Source organism: Typopeltis vanoorti, chromosome 18, assembly GCF_054136105.1.
Source record: "Typopeltis vanoorti isolate ZY-2024b chromosome 18, IOZ_Tvanoo_1.0, whole genome shotgun sequence".
NCBI lineage: Eukaryota > Metazoa > Arthropoda > Arachnida > Uropygi > Thelyphonidae > Typopeltis > Typopeltis vanoorti.
This window is the reverse complement of record NC_143566.1, coordinates 94937998-94955130: the sequence shown is the minus strand read 5'-3', so window position 1 is coordinate 94955130 and position 17133 is coordinate 94937998. Positions and strand designations below refer to the sequence as shown.

General features: G+C 36.7%; 2 protein-coding genes across 2 annotated transcripts in view; one reads left to right on the top strand and one right to left on the bottom strand.

Moving 5' to 3' along the window:
- LOC150096959 (small integral membrane protein 13) overlaps positions 1–11772 on the bottom strand; it is a 51416-nt gene extending 39644 nt beyond the window's left edge. The window contains exon 1 of the mRNA XM_090408544.1: positions 11636–11772. Within this exon, the coding sequence (XP_090264670.1) occupies positions 11636–11708 (73 nt within the window). The 5' untranslated portion in view covers positions 11709–11772. The remainder of the gene's footprint in view (positions 1–11635) is intronic.
- Positions 11773–12042: 270 nt separating this feature from the next.
- Prosbeta5 (Proteasome beta5 subunit) overlaps positions 12043–17133 on the top strand; it is a 79001-nt gene continuing 73910 nt past the window's right edge. The window contains exon 1 of the mRNA XM_090408169.1: positions 12043–12213. Coding sequence (XP_090264295.1) covers positions 12067–12213 — 147 coding nt within the window. The 5' untranslated portion in view covers positions 12043–12066. The remainder of the gene's footprint in view (positions 12214–17133) is intronic.

Here is a 17133-nt window from a genome sequence, read left to right as displayed (position 1 = left end):
GATATTAGATTTAATATCACTTTTCTTCATAATGTGATCCATATAGACAATGAATAACAGTGGAGATAATGTGCACCCTTGTGTTCAATGTTAAATTGCATGCCTGATGTAACACCAAACCATCTTCATGTACTTCTTGCATTTCTAACTGCTGACTTACAGCCTAAATAGAAACAATGTATTGCTAGATATAATGTCCCATTTATACCATATAACTGTAGCATTTTGAAAAGTTTTCCTCTTTGCACCTCGTCATATGCCTTTTCCAGATCAACAAAACTTAAATACAAATCATTGTTATATTCCCAAGATTAATCAACTATTTGTCTTAAAGTGAAAATCTAATCCTGACAACCTCTGTTTGGCCTGAATCCAGCTTGTTCTTCACCAAACTTCCCTTCCACAATTTGTTCTTAGCCGTTTCTCAAGTATACTTGCATAAATTTTACCAGGAATGCTCAGTAGGGAAACACCTCTGTAATTTTCAAATTCAGTTTTATTTCCCTATTTATACATGGACACCATGACTAAAGGAAAGCATGAAGATATTGTTATAAACAATAGCACAGTCAATGAGACTTTTCTTATTTCTTGTGTTTTCTTTCCATGTGTATTTGCTAACATGGAAAGTTATTATTATTAGGTTTGCTCTCTTCTCCAAATTTTCTCCAAACACTTCTATATGCATTGTAATAATTTCCTGCTCTGCTGTTTAGATCTCCAACTTTTCCTTTTTCTTTGTGTTAACTGCCTTTTTTAAAGTCTAGAAAAATTTCTACACATCTTCTGGAACCTTCTGTGGTACAATAGGCACAAAATAATCTCACTGTCCAATTCTTCATTTTGCTATTTATCCTCAAGAGGCTCATTATATTCCAATTTTTTCTGTAATATTTGTCCTATTGTAAAAATCTAATTAACTATGGATCTATTCTCGCTGTCCAATTCTTCATTCTGCTATTTATCCACAAGAGGCTCATTATATTCCAATTTTTTCTGTAATATTTGTCCTATTGTAAAAATCTAATTAACTATGGATCTATTCTCGCTGTCCAATTCTTCATTCTGCTATTTATCCACAAGAGGCTCATTATATTCCCATTTTTTCTGTAATATTTGTCCTAATGTAAAAATCTAACTATGGATCCATTTCTTTGAAATCCTGTTTGATATGAAGTTCTGTCAGGCAACAGAAATGATCTACCACCTAAAGACTTGCCAAACATCCATGTCACAGTGGGATTCAAATGTACAGCCTATTGGTTGGAGAGTGGATCCAGATGTTATCCACTCAGCCAACCATAATTATGTTTGTAGTTGTTAATATTGTACTGAAGGTTGTTACTAATCAGGTATTCTTTGCCTCAGACTTCAGCTGAAAAATATGCAGACCACGAGTCTGTCAAGAAATATATGAAGAAGTTTGCATGATTAGCATCATTTACTCTCAAACAAATATGCAGTGTTGATGACCAGGAAATTCCAGCTTTGTTCTAGTTACTCATCAGTGCTGATTTGAGTTGAATGAGCACAAGAGCCATTAAGGATATGAAAGTGTACCCTGTAATTTATAGAATCTTATTTTACATTGAATAAACGTATATGCATCTGTAATGTTTCTTGCTAGCTTTTGAATATGGCCTATCCCAAAAACTTGCAAGAAACTAGTTCATTTTTTTTCTTGCTGCTGTTGGTAACATGTGCCAAACAGCACGTCTTTAAAATAATATATATATATATATATATATATATATACACACACACACACACATACAAAACAGAATATTTTATTCTTTATATCAACCATCCTGTTCTCATTGAGCTCATGGACTCTGGAGTGTAAATATCAAACCAAAATATGTTGTGCTAACAAGAGTTTCAGCACTAAGAATACCATCTGGTAGACTTCTCTTTGCTAGCATGCTAAGCATCCACACTCACAGTAAAACATGTGACCTACAATAATCTTGGCGATAGATAATGGTTTTCAGGAATTCAAATTAAAGTAGTGGTGATTCTAACAATGTCAAACTTTGAGATATGTTCTAAAAAAAAAAAAAAAAATCAGCTAATACCTATTTGTTCCCATATAGGGAGTAGGCGAGGCTGTTTACCCCATCTAACATTTGGAGATTGAGTGGGCAGTTCAATCTCCACTGGTAGCCAATCAGAGAGACAGCTGGCCCAAGGCTATCACTGATTCATTGGTACGCGGTGAAGAAGGCGGCAAGCCAGTGCCGCCATCTCGTGGTCCATAACCCTAACACAATATTTTTAATGTCTGAAAATAGTGTAAGTTCGATGGTCAATTTTCTTGAGTTTACGGGACGAAAAACCTGAGTTTCCGGGAGAAAAAACCCGCTAGCCCATGCCAGAGATCGACTAACTCGGGAACTGGTCGAAAAAAGGCTTAGAAAAATTTCCTCTATTTGGTGACTAGATCTGAACCACCAAATCCTTTCTTCCTGTGGTCAAGTGCCATAGAGTGCAAACGCCACTTCCATTGAGCTACACAGGCTCTTTTTTTTCTTTTAAAAAAATCAGCTAACACCTATTTGTTCCCACATAGGGAGTAGGCGAGGCCGTTTACCCTATCCAACGTTTGGAGACTGAGTGGGCAGTTCAATCTTTCTCTTTCACTGTGCCCATTAGTTGGTCTGTAGAGAGCACTGAATGTAGCTGAAGGTGAACATCTAAGTTGGTGTTCCAACTATCTCAGTTGACTTTTTCAAATTTTATTAGGGGTCTTTGCTGGCTTTCATCAAGAATGGCAGTGTTAGGAATGTGACCTTGCCATGTACACTGAGTTAGCTCTACATTAGGAACACCCACCTAATAACCTGTTGGTCCATCTCTCTGTGCAATCATGACTTGCAAACGCCTAGGAACAGATTCCACAAGGTGTTGAACATCCTCCATGTGTAACTCGACCCATGCCAGTTGCAGCAACTCTGTCAGTTCATGCTCATTCCGTGGAGGAGGATCAGTAGTTCTCACATCCTGTTCTAGCATATCCCACACATGTTCAATCGGGTTATGGTCATGGGAGTTTGAGGGCCAAGGCAAATGTGGTGAATTCGTTGTCGTGTTCCTCCAACCACTCAGTAGTTGAACAAGCCTGATGACAAGGTGTGTTGTTCTGTTGAAAGATGACATTGTGGTTGGGGTAGATCTCGTGCAGATATGGATGGAGATGGTTGGCTAACAGTTCTCTTTGGTGTTCACTATTCAATATTTGTGTGATAACCAACAGACCTAGGATGTGCCAGGAAAACGCTCCCCAGACCATAACACCACTGCCACTGGTTTGCTGAACCCCAACTGTGCAGCCAGGGAATAGAGCATCATGCTGTTTACGCCAAATGCAAACTCAGCCATCAGCATGGTGCAAAAGGAAATGGTACTCATCACTCCAGATGCCCTTCCATTTGTCGAGGGTCCACTGACTTTGGTGCATGCAAGGCATTGTTTGTGATGCCTGGCTATCATCATGGGTGCTCCTGTTGGTCTTCAGATGTGGAAACCTAGACAAAGCAAGGTACAGCACATGGTGCATGTGGAAATGGGTTGAACTGCCCCACTGTTGTAGTGGTGGGTGAACTGTGTGACTGTTGCATGTCATGACACTCGACACTCATCTCTAGGATCAGCTATGTGTGGCTGACCAATGTGAGCCCTTCTGCTGGATGTCTGTTCATGGTTAATTCAGTCCTAGTACACCCTTGATACAGTAGTATTACAGCAATCAACAATCACAGCTGTTTCTGAAATACTGGCATTTGCGTCCCCCCCCCCAATTATCTGCCTGCAGTCAAATTGGCTAAAGGGCATTTCCCCATTACTGGCAAACATTTGCCAATTATGCAGAGGATAAGGTTTGCCCATTAATAGTAGATGCACATAACGATGATATCATGTGATACTTCGTCATCACACTGAATATGTAAATCGGGGAGAGGGCAAAACTAACTCAGTGTACATCGTGGTATTGTTGGAAGACATGTTGTCACAAAGCCATTGATGATATTAACTGCTTGTTGATTAATGATGTTCCACGTCTAGACACAAAATGTAAATATGGCTTCACTGGTAGTTTTGAAAAGATGAATTCCAGTATTTGTAGTGATGAGATTGGATTTCCAGATATTATTTAGACTTTTATGGAACTGAAGAATTTGTTTTCTTTTAAATATGTCTATTAGGGGGTTACTACCCTAATATAGTATATTATTATCCAAAACAATGTGGGTTCTATGATGGGTTGGTTTTCTTGAGTTTACTGGTAAAAAAACTCACTTGCTCATGCCCTAGCTCGACAAACTCTGGAATTGGTCAAAGAAAGGGTTAGAAAAAGTTTCTCTAGCCAGCAACTAGATTTGAAATCAGAATGGTTTTCTTCAGGAAGCATTTCGCAATACAAATGCCACTTCATAGAGCTACACAGAAGTGATATCTTGCTATAATTTTCTCTCTCTCTCTCACACACACACAGGTATGATTAGTGATTCTTTCCATTTTGAGGATATTTCTTCATTCTTCCATATTAAATTCACCAATTTATGTATTTCTGTAATTAATTCACTACCACATCTGATGAGTTCTGCTGCTATTCAGTACTTGGTGTTTTGTTGTTTCTGATTTGCTTTATACTTTCTTCTGCTTCAGGTGGTGAAGATTTAGAGATTTCTAAGTGACAGGTATTATAAGTTTTCTGTTCACATGCTTTCAGTTAAATTGTTCATTTAGAGTTTTCTTATAACTGTATTGACAATGGCTATGAAACTTAGCCAAAAATTTTACAAATAAAAATATTAAACCTAAGTGATATTAATATTTTATGATGTTTAAAATTTTACTATGTTCATTCCGTTTAGGAGTTGTTAAAGTACTCTCTCCACCTGTTTTGCTAATACTATTGTTTTTTTGTTTTTTTTCATACACTGACCTCTTTTTTTAGTTTATGATTTCACAGAAGAATTTTCTTTGATTATTTAATCTAAATTATCTGGACTTCTTCAATCTGTTTTTGCAAAAATATTTCTTGTATGATTGCTGGACTGCTTTCTTTGTATCCCTGAGCAGTATATATATCAGATAGTTTATTAAGCCAAATACTTCTATCTTATCTTCCTTTTTCTTTACTGCCAGACAACATGCCTTAAATCTTTTTTTTGTTGTGTTTTACTTTGAATTCCAACTGAGTTTTCTGCTGCTACTTTTATAGTATCCTTGATATGATCCCAGATCTCTTCAATATTTTTATTCTCTTTCAACTGATTGTTTTTCATTTTTGTTTTAATTCAATCTCATTTTCTTCTCCCCTCTGTTTTTATCTAATTTGTTAATACTGTATCTCAGTTCATTCATAGGTGCTGAAAAATGTTTACTGTTTATTTTGACTCTCTAATTAGAAAATAATCATATGACACTCAGCTCCTCTGTAACTCTGAATTTTTTTTTTAATATCTGTCCCACACACAAAAGGTTGCAAGATTTGTAGCATATCAGTGCATGTGGGCAAGAGGATAAGATGAAAAGAAGAACCTTCATATGTTTTTTAAATAGCTGAAGGTTATATTCTTTGGGGAAGACATAGCAGGAGAGGATGTTTCACAGAACAGAAGTAGATGGAATGAAAGAGCAGGCAGAGTAGTGGTCTGACAAGTTTCAAGATGGACTGTAAATGTGCGTTGGTTAGCAGTGATTCTTGTTCTTATGATTTTGGAAGAAAGTGGAGGAATGATAGTGGCTAATTCAGCTGAGCACTGTCCGTATAAGTATCTATAGAAAAAGCATAAGGCAGAAATTGAACATATATGGGAGATGGATTGAAATGGATTCATGAGAGAGAGAGAGAATCATTAATGAAAAAGAATATTTTCTTTTGGATAGCATCAAGTGATCTTAGATAGGATTTTGGTGCACCACCACCTCAAACATGTGAGCAATATTTAATGGTTGGGCAAATTTGCTATCTGTAGAGAGTTAACAGCTGTGAAATAGTGTCTTGAGCAGAAAAGTACACAGCTTTTCTTGGTTGGAATGTTTGGTATTTATTTGTGCCAGGAAAGGTCAGATATGTAGGTTAGTCCAAGGAGGGGAAATCCGATCATGTTTGGATATCAGGTTATTACAGAAAGGGATGTGAGCTCTTTCTTGTAAGATATCAGACAGGATGCAATTCCTATGTGTTTTATTGATTACGATATGGTCTATTTGGTTAAATCCACCAGGAAATTTCCATGTTTGGGCACATTCTTCCTCACAATCTGTAGGTAAGACATTGTGCACAAGGAATTACAGTCAACATCTAGCAAAAAAAAAAACCTTGATGGTAAAAAGAAGATGTCCAGATCTAAGGATGCTATTTTAGATGTTGGTAAGGCTGATTGTGCACAAGGAATTACAGAGTCAATTCCTTGTGCAATCTAGCAAAGGACTGTAGCGAATATAAACAAAATTTGACAAATGGAGTAACTCTTAGTGCATCTCTTTTTTCTTGTCCACCAGTAGGATATGGTGTTTAGAAACAACGTTAAATGTTATGTTTGTTTAATGTATGCCTCAAGCATTCAGAAAAACATGTGGTATGAAGTTAAGGAGGATTTATATGTATATATGGAAAATGTAAACTAATTGAAGAAATGATATGCAAAACATAAGCCAGAATATGCATGTAAACGTGAATGATTCTGTGATGAGTGAGGAACGGAAGTGAGGTATTGAGATTTTAGGGCGCTCTGGAGCTCACTGCAGATGGCACAGAGTAAGGTTGGGGTGTTGGATAAGAGAATGGAAAGGATGAAATTGGTAGAGATGGATAGATAGAGAAAAGTTAAGATGATGGGTAAGGTTAAGAAAATAATAATAGGGGATTCAATGATTCGTAGAATAAAAACCAGAGATGTCTTTAAAGAATGTTGGCCGGGAGGTGCGGTAGTGTGTGTAACTAGAGCTGTAAAGAGAGGTGATAGTGTAGATGAAATGATTTTAATGGTTGGGACGAATGATTTGGGAAACAGTGTAAATTGTGTGGCATGTGATTTAAGGGAGATGTTAGAGATTGCTAGGTTTAAGAGTAAGAGTGTTAGGATTGTCAGTGTGCTGCCCAGATATGATATATGATTGTCGAGAAATGAGAAGGAGGGCATCGATGATGAATGAAATGTTAGCTAGGATGTGTAGGAAAAGAGGGGTGGAATATGTGGATATATGGGAGAATAAAATTATATGCCAAAGATGGTCTGCATTTGAATAAGTATGGGAGTAAGCTTTTACAGAATTTACTGTTTAATGAACATGGGGATTTTAGACCAGGGAAACAAAAGTTATTAGAAGGGGTGGTTGTCAGAAATAATGACAGGAAAGTAGAGTTAGCTGTAAATAGTACTAAGATAAATAATAATTGTGATACTAATGCCTGAAGTATTCGGAATAAGTGTGATGAATTTTTGTCATTACTTAGTTCTACTTGGCCAAAAATTATAGGAATTAGTGAGACTTGGTTAACTAAGAATGAGTTAGTCATAGGGATTGAATGTAAGGGATATAGTATCTTCAGAAAGGACAGAGGACAGAATGGGGGGGGAGGAGTTTTACTAATGATAGATGAAGTGTTAAAGTGCCTCAAGGTGACAGGCATGTAGAAGGTAGTTCATTTGAGGCTGTTTGGTGTGAGATAGAAATCAACAGAATGAAATATGTAATTGATTGCTGCTATAATCCAAGGGGTATAAGGGAGAATGTAAATGGTATGCATTGGCAAATTAATAAGATGAGTGGAGGCCGTGTAATTATTATGGGCGATTTTAACTATGGGGACATAGATTGGGAGAAGGAATGGTCTCAAGGAACAAAGGAATTGGAGTTTATACAGTCGTTAAGAAATAACTACCTGAGACAGCATGTAATGGAAAGGACAAGAGGTTTGAGTGTGTTAGATCTGGTCATAGCATCGGAGACCATATCAGTAAGTAATTTAGATACACTGTCTCCACTTGGGGAAAGTGATCTGTGGTCTTGACTTGGGAGACTGTATTATGTGCTGAATATTCTGTTAAGAAGGGTTATATATGGAATTACAAGGCTGGTGATTATGACAAGCTGAGAAGTCAGCTTTCAAAAGTGCTATGACATGAGAATTTAAAGGGGAGAGATGTTGATGGTACATGGGAGATTATCAAGGAGTATTTAATGAAAGCTGTATCTGACTGTATTCACAGAGTCAGGAGGAGGAATCAGGTAGGAGTAAGATGGATGAATAATATTATTAAGCGAGAGTTGCAGATAAAGAGAAAGTTGTGGTATAAGCAGTGGCGGCTCGTGGAGGTGCTGCAACTTTCGAAATATACATATACACTGTAAGTACAGCATATACATGTTTGAATAAAATATCAAAATTATGGTAAAAATTAAAAAAAAAAATTAAACATGAAAAAATATTGTTTATTATCGATAAAATTATACTGTTTGGTATAATTCAAAATTACTTAAAAATTCTGAGGTCATAATTGTCAATAATCCCAATAATTTCTAAAATTAAAACTATAACAAATGCTATGTCTTTAATTGTAATGTCCAAATATTTAAAGAGATGGAGTAAACATGATAAGCACTATGAACACTACTACTGGTGCAAACTGCATATAAACAACAGTGGAACTACGCAACGGACAGTGTCGCATTACACTAATAGCTCGCATCTCACTATGACGTGCACATGCTTGCGAGCATAGCAATATGACACTGTGGTAAACACAGTGCTGCTAGCGTCCTTCACCCTCCCAAGAGCTACAAGATGGATTTTTATTATTTTTTATATACAATAAGAGAATTGTATAGGATTGTTGATGATAAAATTAAATATTACAAGCAAATATAAATAAATTAATAAATATATGTATATATCGAGAAAAATTGGGGGTGCTGCAGTTCTGCAGTGCCTATGCATGAGCCGTCCCTGGGTATAAGTATAAAGAAAAAGGTGATGAGCATTCCCATGAGCAGTACAACATACAGGCAAGAAGGGTAACCTGCAAGGTAAGGAAGGCCAAAGCTAATTATGAGAGGAAGCTAGTTGATGAGTCCAAAAAAAATCCTAAGCTGTTCTTTCACTATGTGGCAAGTAAAAGGAGGAATAACTTTGGAAGGATGACTTTAAAAAGTGTTGATGGTAAGGAAATTACAGAAGTTAATCAAATAGTTGAGTTGCTTAGTGATATCATTTTGCAAAAGTGTACCATCTTGGTTGTGATATTGCAGTGCTGAATGAGGTGCTTAGTATATTACAAAACCTTAATGCTAACACTGCCATGGGTTAGATGGCATATCGGCCCATGTTTTAAGGGAATACACAAGAGAATTATCACCTCCTCTAACTTGGCTGTTTAATTTAAGCCCCAGTTCTGGTAAAGTCCCAAATGAGTGGAAAATTATTCCACTACATAAGGGGGGGGGGAGCTCCAGGACTGAGGTAGCAAATTATAGACCAATCAGTATATCGGGAGTGGTGGTTAAGGTTATGGAGAAATTGATAAAAATTAGAATTCAGGACTGGATGGACAGCAATATGATACTTTATAAGGGGCAACACAGTTTTGTGAAGGATAGATCTTGCCTTAGCAATTTGCTCTCATTCTATAATGAAGTAACAATGGAGTTGGATGGAAATCCTATTTCAGTGATCCTGCTGGACTTTGCAAAGACATTTGACAAGATTCTGCATGGAACTCTGTTGCATAAATTGGAGCAAATTGGTATGGATCCGAGGCTAGTGATTTGGATTAGAGGGTGGCTAGTGGATAGATATCAAAGAGTGGTTTATGGTGGAGCAGAGTCCAGTAGAAGGCAGGTGACTACTGGTGTGCCTCAGTCCTCTATTATTTAATTTATATATCAATGATATTGGGAATACTTTGAAAGGAGATATCCACTTGTTTGCTGATGATGCAAAACTGGGAAGAGCGATAGTTAATTCAGATGATGTGGATATTTTGCAGGATGATTTAAATAGGCTGACGGTTTGGACTAAACTAAATAGCTTCCAGTTTAATGTGGCCAAGTGTAAGGTGATGCACTTCAGAAGGATGAGATCACATGCTGTTTACTATACTAATGGAACTGAACCGCAAGAAGTTGATGAGGCTAGGGACTTGGAAGTTATTGTGGAAAGAGAACTTAAGTTTCGAGGGCATATTGCAAAGGTTGCCAAAACATCACATCATATTACATGGTTATTGAAGAACACACTGACAAGCAGGTATAAGGAAGTGATTGTCCCATTTTATAAGGCATTAATAAGACCTCATTTAGACTATTGTGCACAGATCTGGTCACCTAGATTTCTGGGTGACGTGGAAATGATTCAGAGGCAGGTTATGAAAATTGTTGCAGGCCTGTGGGATGTGTCCTATGAGGATAGATTGAAGGTCTGTGGCTTCAAAAACTAGTTGATAGATGTAGGAGAGGAGATATGATAGAGGCATATAAATTATTAAAAGGGTTTAATAGGATTGATACTGATAACTTTTTTAAGATCAGTGCAGGGAGAGAATGAGAGGTCATCCCTGGAGATTGTGTAAGAGTGTGGTTAACAAGGGTGTTAGGACTAATAAATTGAAGGTTGTAAATGGGTGGAATGCGTTGCCAGCGGTGGTTGTGAATGCTTCATCTATGAATGAGTTTAAGGGGAAGCATGACAGGTATTGTATGAATAACTGTTAGCATGTCAATGTTGGGTCTCCCGGGATGAGTCTTTTGCAGAACGTTACTATCTATAAGGGTGAAGCATAATGCTTTTAATCCCTGCTATCTGATAGGTTAGTGTGTAGGGAAAAATTTATGAGCTACATGCTCAGCCCGAGTTGGGCAAGTTATAGATCTTGAAAGGGAACTAGGATGGCCTTAGGTCGTCTATATTTGCGTAATTCCGATTAATCATAATTTGCTGCTTGTTGGACTAATTCATTTGGATGTGAGGACGATTTTGAGAAGTACTTTACTGCGAGATTGCAGAAAAGAAAGAGTAGATATAAGGGATATTTGTGTCTCGATGAAGTTGAGTCTTTTGACTCCATGGAGGCACCTTATATATAATACATCAATTCCTCTTCTGCTACGTATTAATAAACACTGCCAATGAGAATACTGTATATCAATTATAGAATAACATTAAAGATTTTAAAAATATGGAATGAATATTCTTATCAGTAGTCTATGGCGCTTCATTAAAAAAATGAAGGATCTTCCTTTAAACATACCATCAACGAATAATAACATTTAATCAGCAGATTTTGCAATAAATACTTATTGCTGAAATATGATTAATGTAATTCAAAGTTCGATAATTTAAATAGTTTAGTTAAAATTGTTATCCTATTTCACAGGAACACATATTTAATTATGTTCCAAATTAGAATAAGAAAAAGTAATGAATTTATCCAATTTCCATTCACTATTAGTACGAGATCGCTTGTTGCTAAAACATCTGAACATTTCGCCCACGTTTTTTCCGTGTATATACAAGCTATGAGTTGCTGCTGAATGGACGCGTCCGACAGTGACTTCGATTTTGTGTAGTTTACTCCGATTCATGAAATTTTGAAATAATTTTCGAGATATATACATGCATACATACCTGCAAAGACTAAAAGAAGAACAACAGAAACAGATGTAGTCAATGAAAATACTCCCAACAACACCTCTAACATTCTTCATTCCATTTCAAAGCCACCCCCCCCAGCTTGCACCAAAACTTTCTTCCAAATACTGGACGATACAATGGTACCTACCTCTCAAGTCATATAGACTCGACCATTTCCTCTTCCCCCTTTAGAATGTCGCAATTCAAAATTGTTGCCATGTTAATTCAGAAATGAATAAAATTCTCCTTATATAAACAGTGTTTTAAGTACATGCAAATCATCTATATATATACACCTATAAAATTAAAATTTTAAATATAAAGTAAAATTGATAAATCTTTTAAATATACTTTTAGGATAATTTAGAATTTTATATTTTGAAATTTGCTGCGGGATTGCAGTATCGGTGTTTTCTGCTGTCATCATGGCGTTAGCAAATGTGTGTGGCGTTAATCTTAACTTGGGATATGGAAAAATATCAGAAGATTTGAATAACATTGCCAACTTTGGAGAAGTATACGAAGAAAATTTAAGGTACCATACGAAGCTTGCTCTTCCACCTTTCTCTGATGTAAGTATATGCATTTTATATCAAATGCGGAGGCAAAAACATAAAAAGAAATGCGAAAGCTACATAATCTGTGCATATACGAGTATTCCATTTTGAATAGAACTAGGAGCATCTCACATATATAGAAATATAAAGCTTGGAAGGTTAATGTATTAGTATTGTAAATATTATGAAATTCAATTACAAGATTTACGTGACGATCCTAAATTTAGTTTTCAGTTACAATGAAGTTTACCAGATTACAGTGATATGTAAGTCATCTGTTATATGGCTTTTCAGAATATTCAGATATCTGTATTCAACTTCAGCGGTGCGTATCACTAGCCTATGGCTCTATGGAGATTCAGTTTCACTCCTCATCTCACACCTTTCTACAGTGTCTGCCATTCTCTGTTAACAATAACATTTTTGTTATTGTTAACAGGTATCTCCATGGAGTCAAAAGGCTTATTGTAGGAGGCCCACAGCATAGTTCACAACATACCTATCATACCATCCACAATCCAACCAGAATTTCGCCAGAGAAGGCAAAAGCTAACCATTATTCACACAGTACCTATCATACTTTTTTGTCGGCCTGGTTGGTCGAGTGGTTAGAGTATCTGCTCTCCAGCCAAAAGGTTGCAGGTTCGAATCCCGCCTTGGGCATGGATGTTTGTGATTGTCTGTGAAAGTATTAGCAGTGGTAGGCGGTGGTAGATGGCGTTGGTGTTAGGTGATGAAGGTTGATGGAGTAGTAACACGAAGAGTTGTAGAGTAGATACCCTCCCTCGATGAGTCTTTGGACTCCCTGGAGGTGTGATATAATAATAATATACCTCTCCTTAAACTGATTCACTGATGAACTAACAGTGGTCTCAGGCAGCTCATTCACCACTCTGGTAGCAATAAATCTAGACCTCACATTCTTGCTAGCCAAAGATTTATTCATCATCCAATGATGACCTCTTGTTCTGTCTCCACTCGCCATATAGCGAATAATTTCTTCCACTTCCATTCTATAAAACGCTTTTGCTAACTTGAATATTTCTCTTGTCACCTCTTTTTCTTCTATCTGCCAATTTTTGTAACCCATAAATATTCACTCTCTCTCTTTCTCTTCCCCCCATCGGAACATTCCACAATGTGAAACCATCTTGGTTACCTGCCTCTGCATCCTCTCTTTTTGCAGTATGACTTCTGAACTTCAGTTCTTTATCAACTGTAACATCCAGATCCTTAGCCTCATCAATTTCCAGTAACGAAACCCCATCAGTACAACACACTGACTGCAGCTTTTTCAATCCATAGTGAATAACTTTACATTTAGCCACAGTAAAGGAAAAACTGTTATCCTTTGACCACAGTGACAGCTTATTCAAATCATCCTGCAGGATCACTATATCACCTTTATTTATTATAGCTCTTTTCAACTTAGCATTATCAGCAAACAACTGGATATCACTCTTCAAATTTTCTCCAATATAATTAATATACAGATTAAACAACAGTGGACCAAAAACAGTCTTGTAGCACAGCACTGGTCACTTATTCTAATCTTTTTGTTCCACCATACTCTCCGATGTCTGTCTGTCTGTTCCACCCATTTATCCATCTCACCAATCCAGTATCCATTCCTGTTTGCTTTAGTTTACTTAACAGATTCGAGTGCAGTATTTGGTCAAATGCTTTTGCGAAGTCCAATAATATCACAGTATACATGTTACCTTTATCCAACTCTAGTATTACCTTATTATAGAAACAAAGTAAATTGCTAAAGCAAGACCTCCCTTTTAACAAAGCCATGCTGACCTCTAAAAAATAATCAAATTATTATCCACCCAATCTTGAATTCTAGCTTTCACCAAGTTTTCCAAAACTATCATTTATTAGTAACAGGTCTGTAATTTTGATATTCTGTTTTGTATCCAGCTTTATGCAGTGGAACCTTCTTTCCATACTCTAGGAACTCTACCTGAGCTGAGATTTAAATTAAAAAGCCTATTTGTGCAATACACAGGCTGAAATCTGATCTAATCCTGTGGAAGAATTCACATTGAGATTTTTTTTAGTATCCCAACCACTTCTAGTTCGTGAATTTCAAAGATCATATCCATGCCTGTGTCATCAGTGACTACTGTACCTACATCCTGATGATAAACCTTCACAAAATAATCACTCAGTAATTTAGCTATTACTTCAGGTTTTGTTATCTTTTATAGCAGCAGAATTCAACACACAAAAGTACAATCAAGAGCAGCAAAAATTATTATAGGTGCAGTCTCATCCACAAATAATTTAAAAGCTCAACAAGAGTGTGGGCTTCACATAGTAGAAGACAAAAGAAAACTCTCCACATTAAAAGTCATCTAATAGAATCAGGAGCCATCAAGATTTTCAGGACTTTCGATGCCTGGACAAGAAAATCTTGACTAAAGAGATCATCTACTTTACAATATGATCATGAAATTAGAAAACAGATCAACTTAGAGCAACCTGTCCATTGAAATAAGCAAAGAGCCATTCTTTTCTACTATTCTACTAAAAAAAAAAAAACACAATGATAAACTTAAATCTCTTAAATCCTAGAATCCTGTTCTAAAAAGGATTCACAGCAAGAAAATAAAAGAAAAGGACTTGACACTATACATCACTTAAATAACCCAAACCATGTCATTGCCTACACTGATGGATCATCTGATGAAGCACTCAACCAAGGAGGTTCAGGGGTTTTCTAACTCTATCTGGAGGCGGGGAAATGCAAATCAAAACCACAGCTGGCAAAATAGCTTCAAGCATCACTCATGAATTAACAGCCATATAGATAGCTCTCAAATCCAGTAATATACATTACAGAAGGAATAATCATCTACAGCAGCTCAAAGCCTGCACTTGAGGCATTAAAAAATGGAAAAACAAAACTCACACAGGAAATTTGTGAACTATTAACTTTAAATTTGAAAAATAAGAACTGTACACTGTAATGGATACCAGCTCGTAAATATTGAAGGCAATGAAAGAGCAGACAGACTAGCAAAAGAAGCAAGATACTTACCTCAAAAATTACCCCCATCACTAACTGATGCTAACTCTGTCGTCAAAATAAGATTGGTAAAACAAACTATCAAGAAGAAGAATGAAATCCGTGAAAATAAGAAATAACCATAATCATCACCAAGCTAAGGATGAAACATTTTAAAGGCATGAAAATTCAGCCAGACAGTAGTAGGAGCTATGAAACATGCAAGAACTGTACAGGAGTCGAACTAACACCTGTCCATATTTATTCTTGTCCAGCAATTACTGCTGATCTATTGACAATAACCCTAGAGAAAAGCTCTACTCCAAAGTTTAACAGATTGCTAAAGCAGTTCTACAGATCCACGGTCATTATTATTATTATGTGACACCTCCAGGGAGTCCAAAGACTTATCGAGGGAGTGTGTGCCAACACTATCAAATGATTGATCCCACTCCAACTACTAACCGCGCTCAAACTTTATTAAGTTTTAGCGAGCGATTAAAAGCAGAGGCTCTACCAATCGACCAACTTCGCTGGCCTAGAAGCTCTTCAATGGACTCGACAACAACAGAATTCAAGGATAGGTTTCGCAATCATTTTTTTTTCTACTTTTTATGTAGAGAAAGAATTCTTTAGGATTCACTTTGGAATATTCAGGCAGTTTCATTTCATAATGTGATTTTTCCTTTGGTAGCCATGTTACCTTTCTTGCTTGTGCCTTGTGTTGTTCATGGGATTGTTGGTCATATCTTAGTTTATAAACTCTCCACAACAACTTCTTTTTCAGCTCATGCTTGATTGTACTATTTATCCATTTATTCAACTCCAACCTGTTTTATTCTTTTCACCTTAGGAATGCAATCTGATGCTGCTACCTTCAAATAACTTAGAATTATTTCCATGAATCACTATCATCCTTTCCTTGCAGTATATTTCCATGCCACTACTCCAAATTGTCTTCTAAGCTTTACAAAATCAATAGATTTATAATTCCACAAATATCCATTTTTATGATTACATTAATAAAAATGGGTAATATTTATTACCCATTTTTAACTGAAGATTCAACATGGCAACACCTTCTGAGCTAACACCAAATGATCACCCCCCCCTCCAACTGGAGGCAAAATGACAACCTTGGATAAGGACAAATTCTCAGATGTTATCACCAAATCCAATATTCTTGTTCCACGAATTCCTTCAAAAATGTCTCAAGTAATTGTCTCTCAGGAACTGTATAAATTATAATTCCCTTCCCCTATTGAAAGTTTATTTTTCACTTGGTTAGAGTATAATAAATTTAATTTAATCCTTTATCCAAGTGTGAGCAAACAAAGTTTGCGCCTGAAAGTATTTTCAGGACTGGGATAAGGTGGTACAACACCAGGGCACTCCTTGCAAAGGTGGAGCAAGCTACCAACACTCCTATCTCAGTATCTCCCATAATGCAAAACACATCTCCTTGCGGATATGTCTAATGTTATGCATTAAGGGAAGGGCCACAACCCATACCAGTTTCGACCGGGCTCCACTGTAGAGACCTCAATAAAGGTCGAAACTGGTATGGGTTGTGGCCCTTCCCTTAATGCATAACATTAGACATATCTGCAAGGAGATGTTTTGCATTATGGGAGATACTGATATAGGAGTGTTGGTAGCTTGCTCCACCTTTGCAAGGAGTGCCCTGGTGTTGTACCCCAGTCCTGAAGATACTTTCAGGTGCAAACTTTGTTTGCTCACACTTGGATAAAGGATTAAACTAAATTTATTATTCCCTTCCCCTACTTGACATCTCATTCCATTCCCATCATTAAAATCATCTATAATAATTACCTTGCCCTTTCTCACAGAGCTAATCTGTTGATGCGTGTCAACTAAATCTACCTTGCATCCTTTAGTCCAGGGGTTCTCAACCTTTT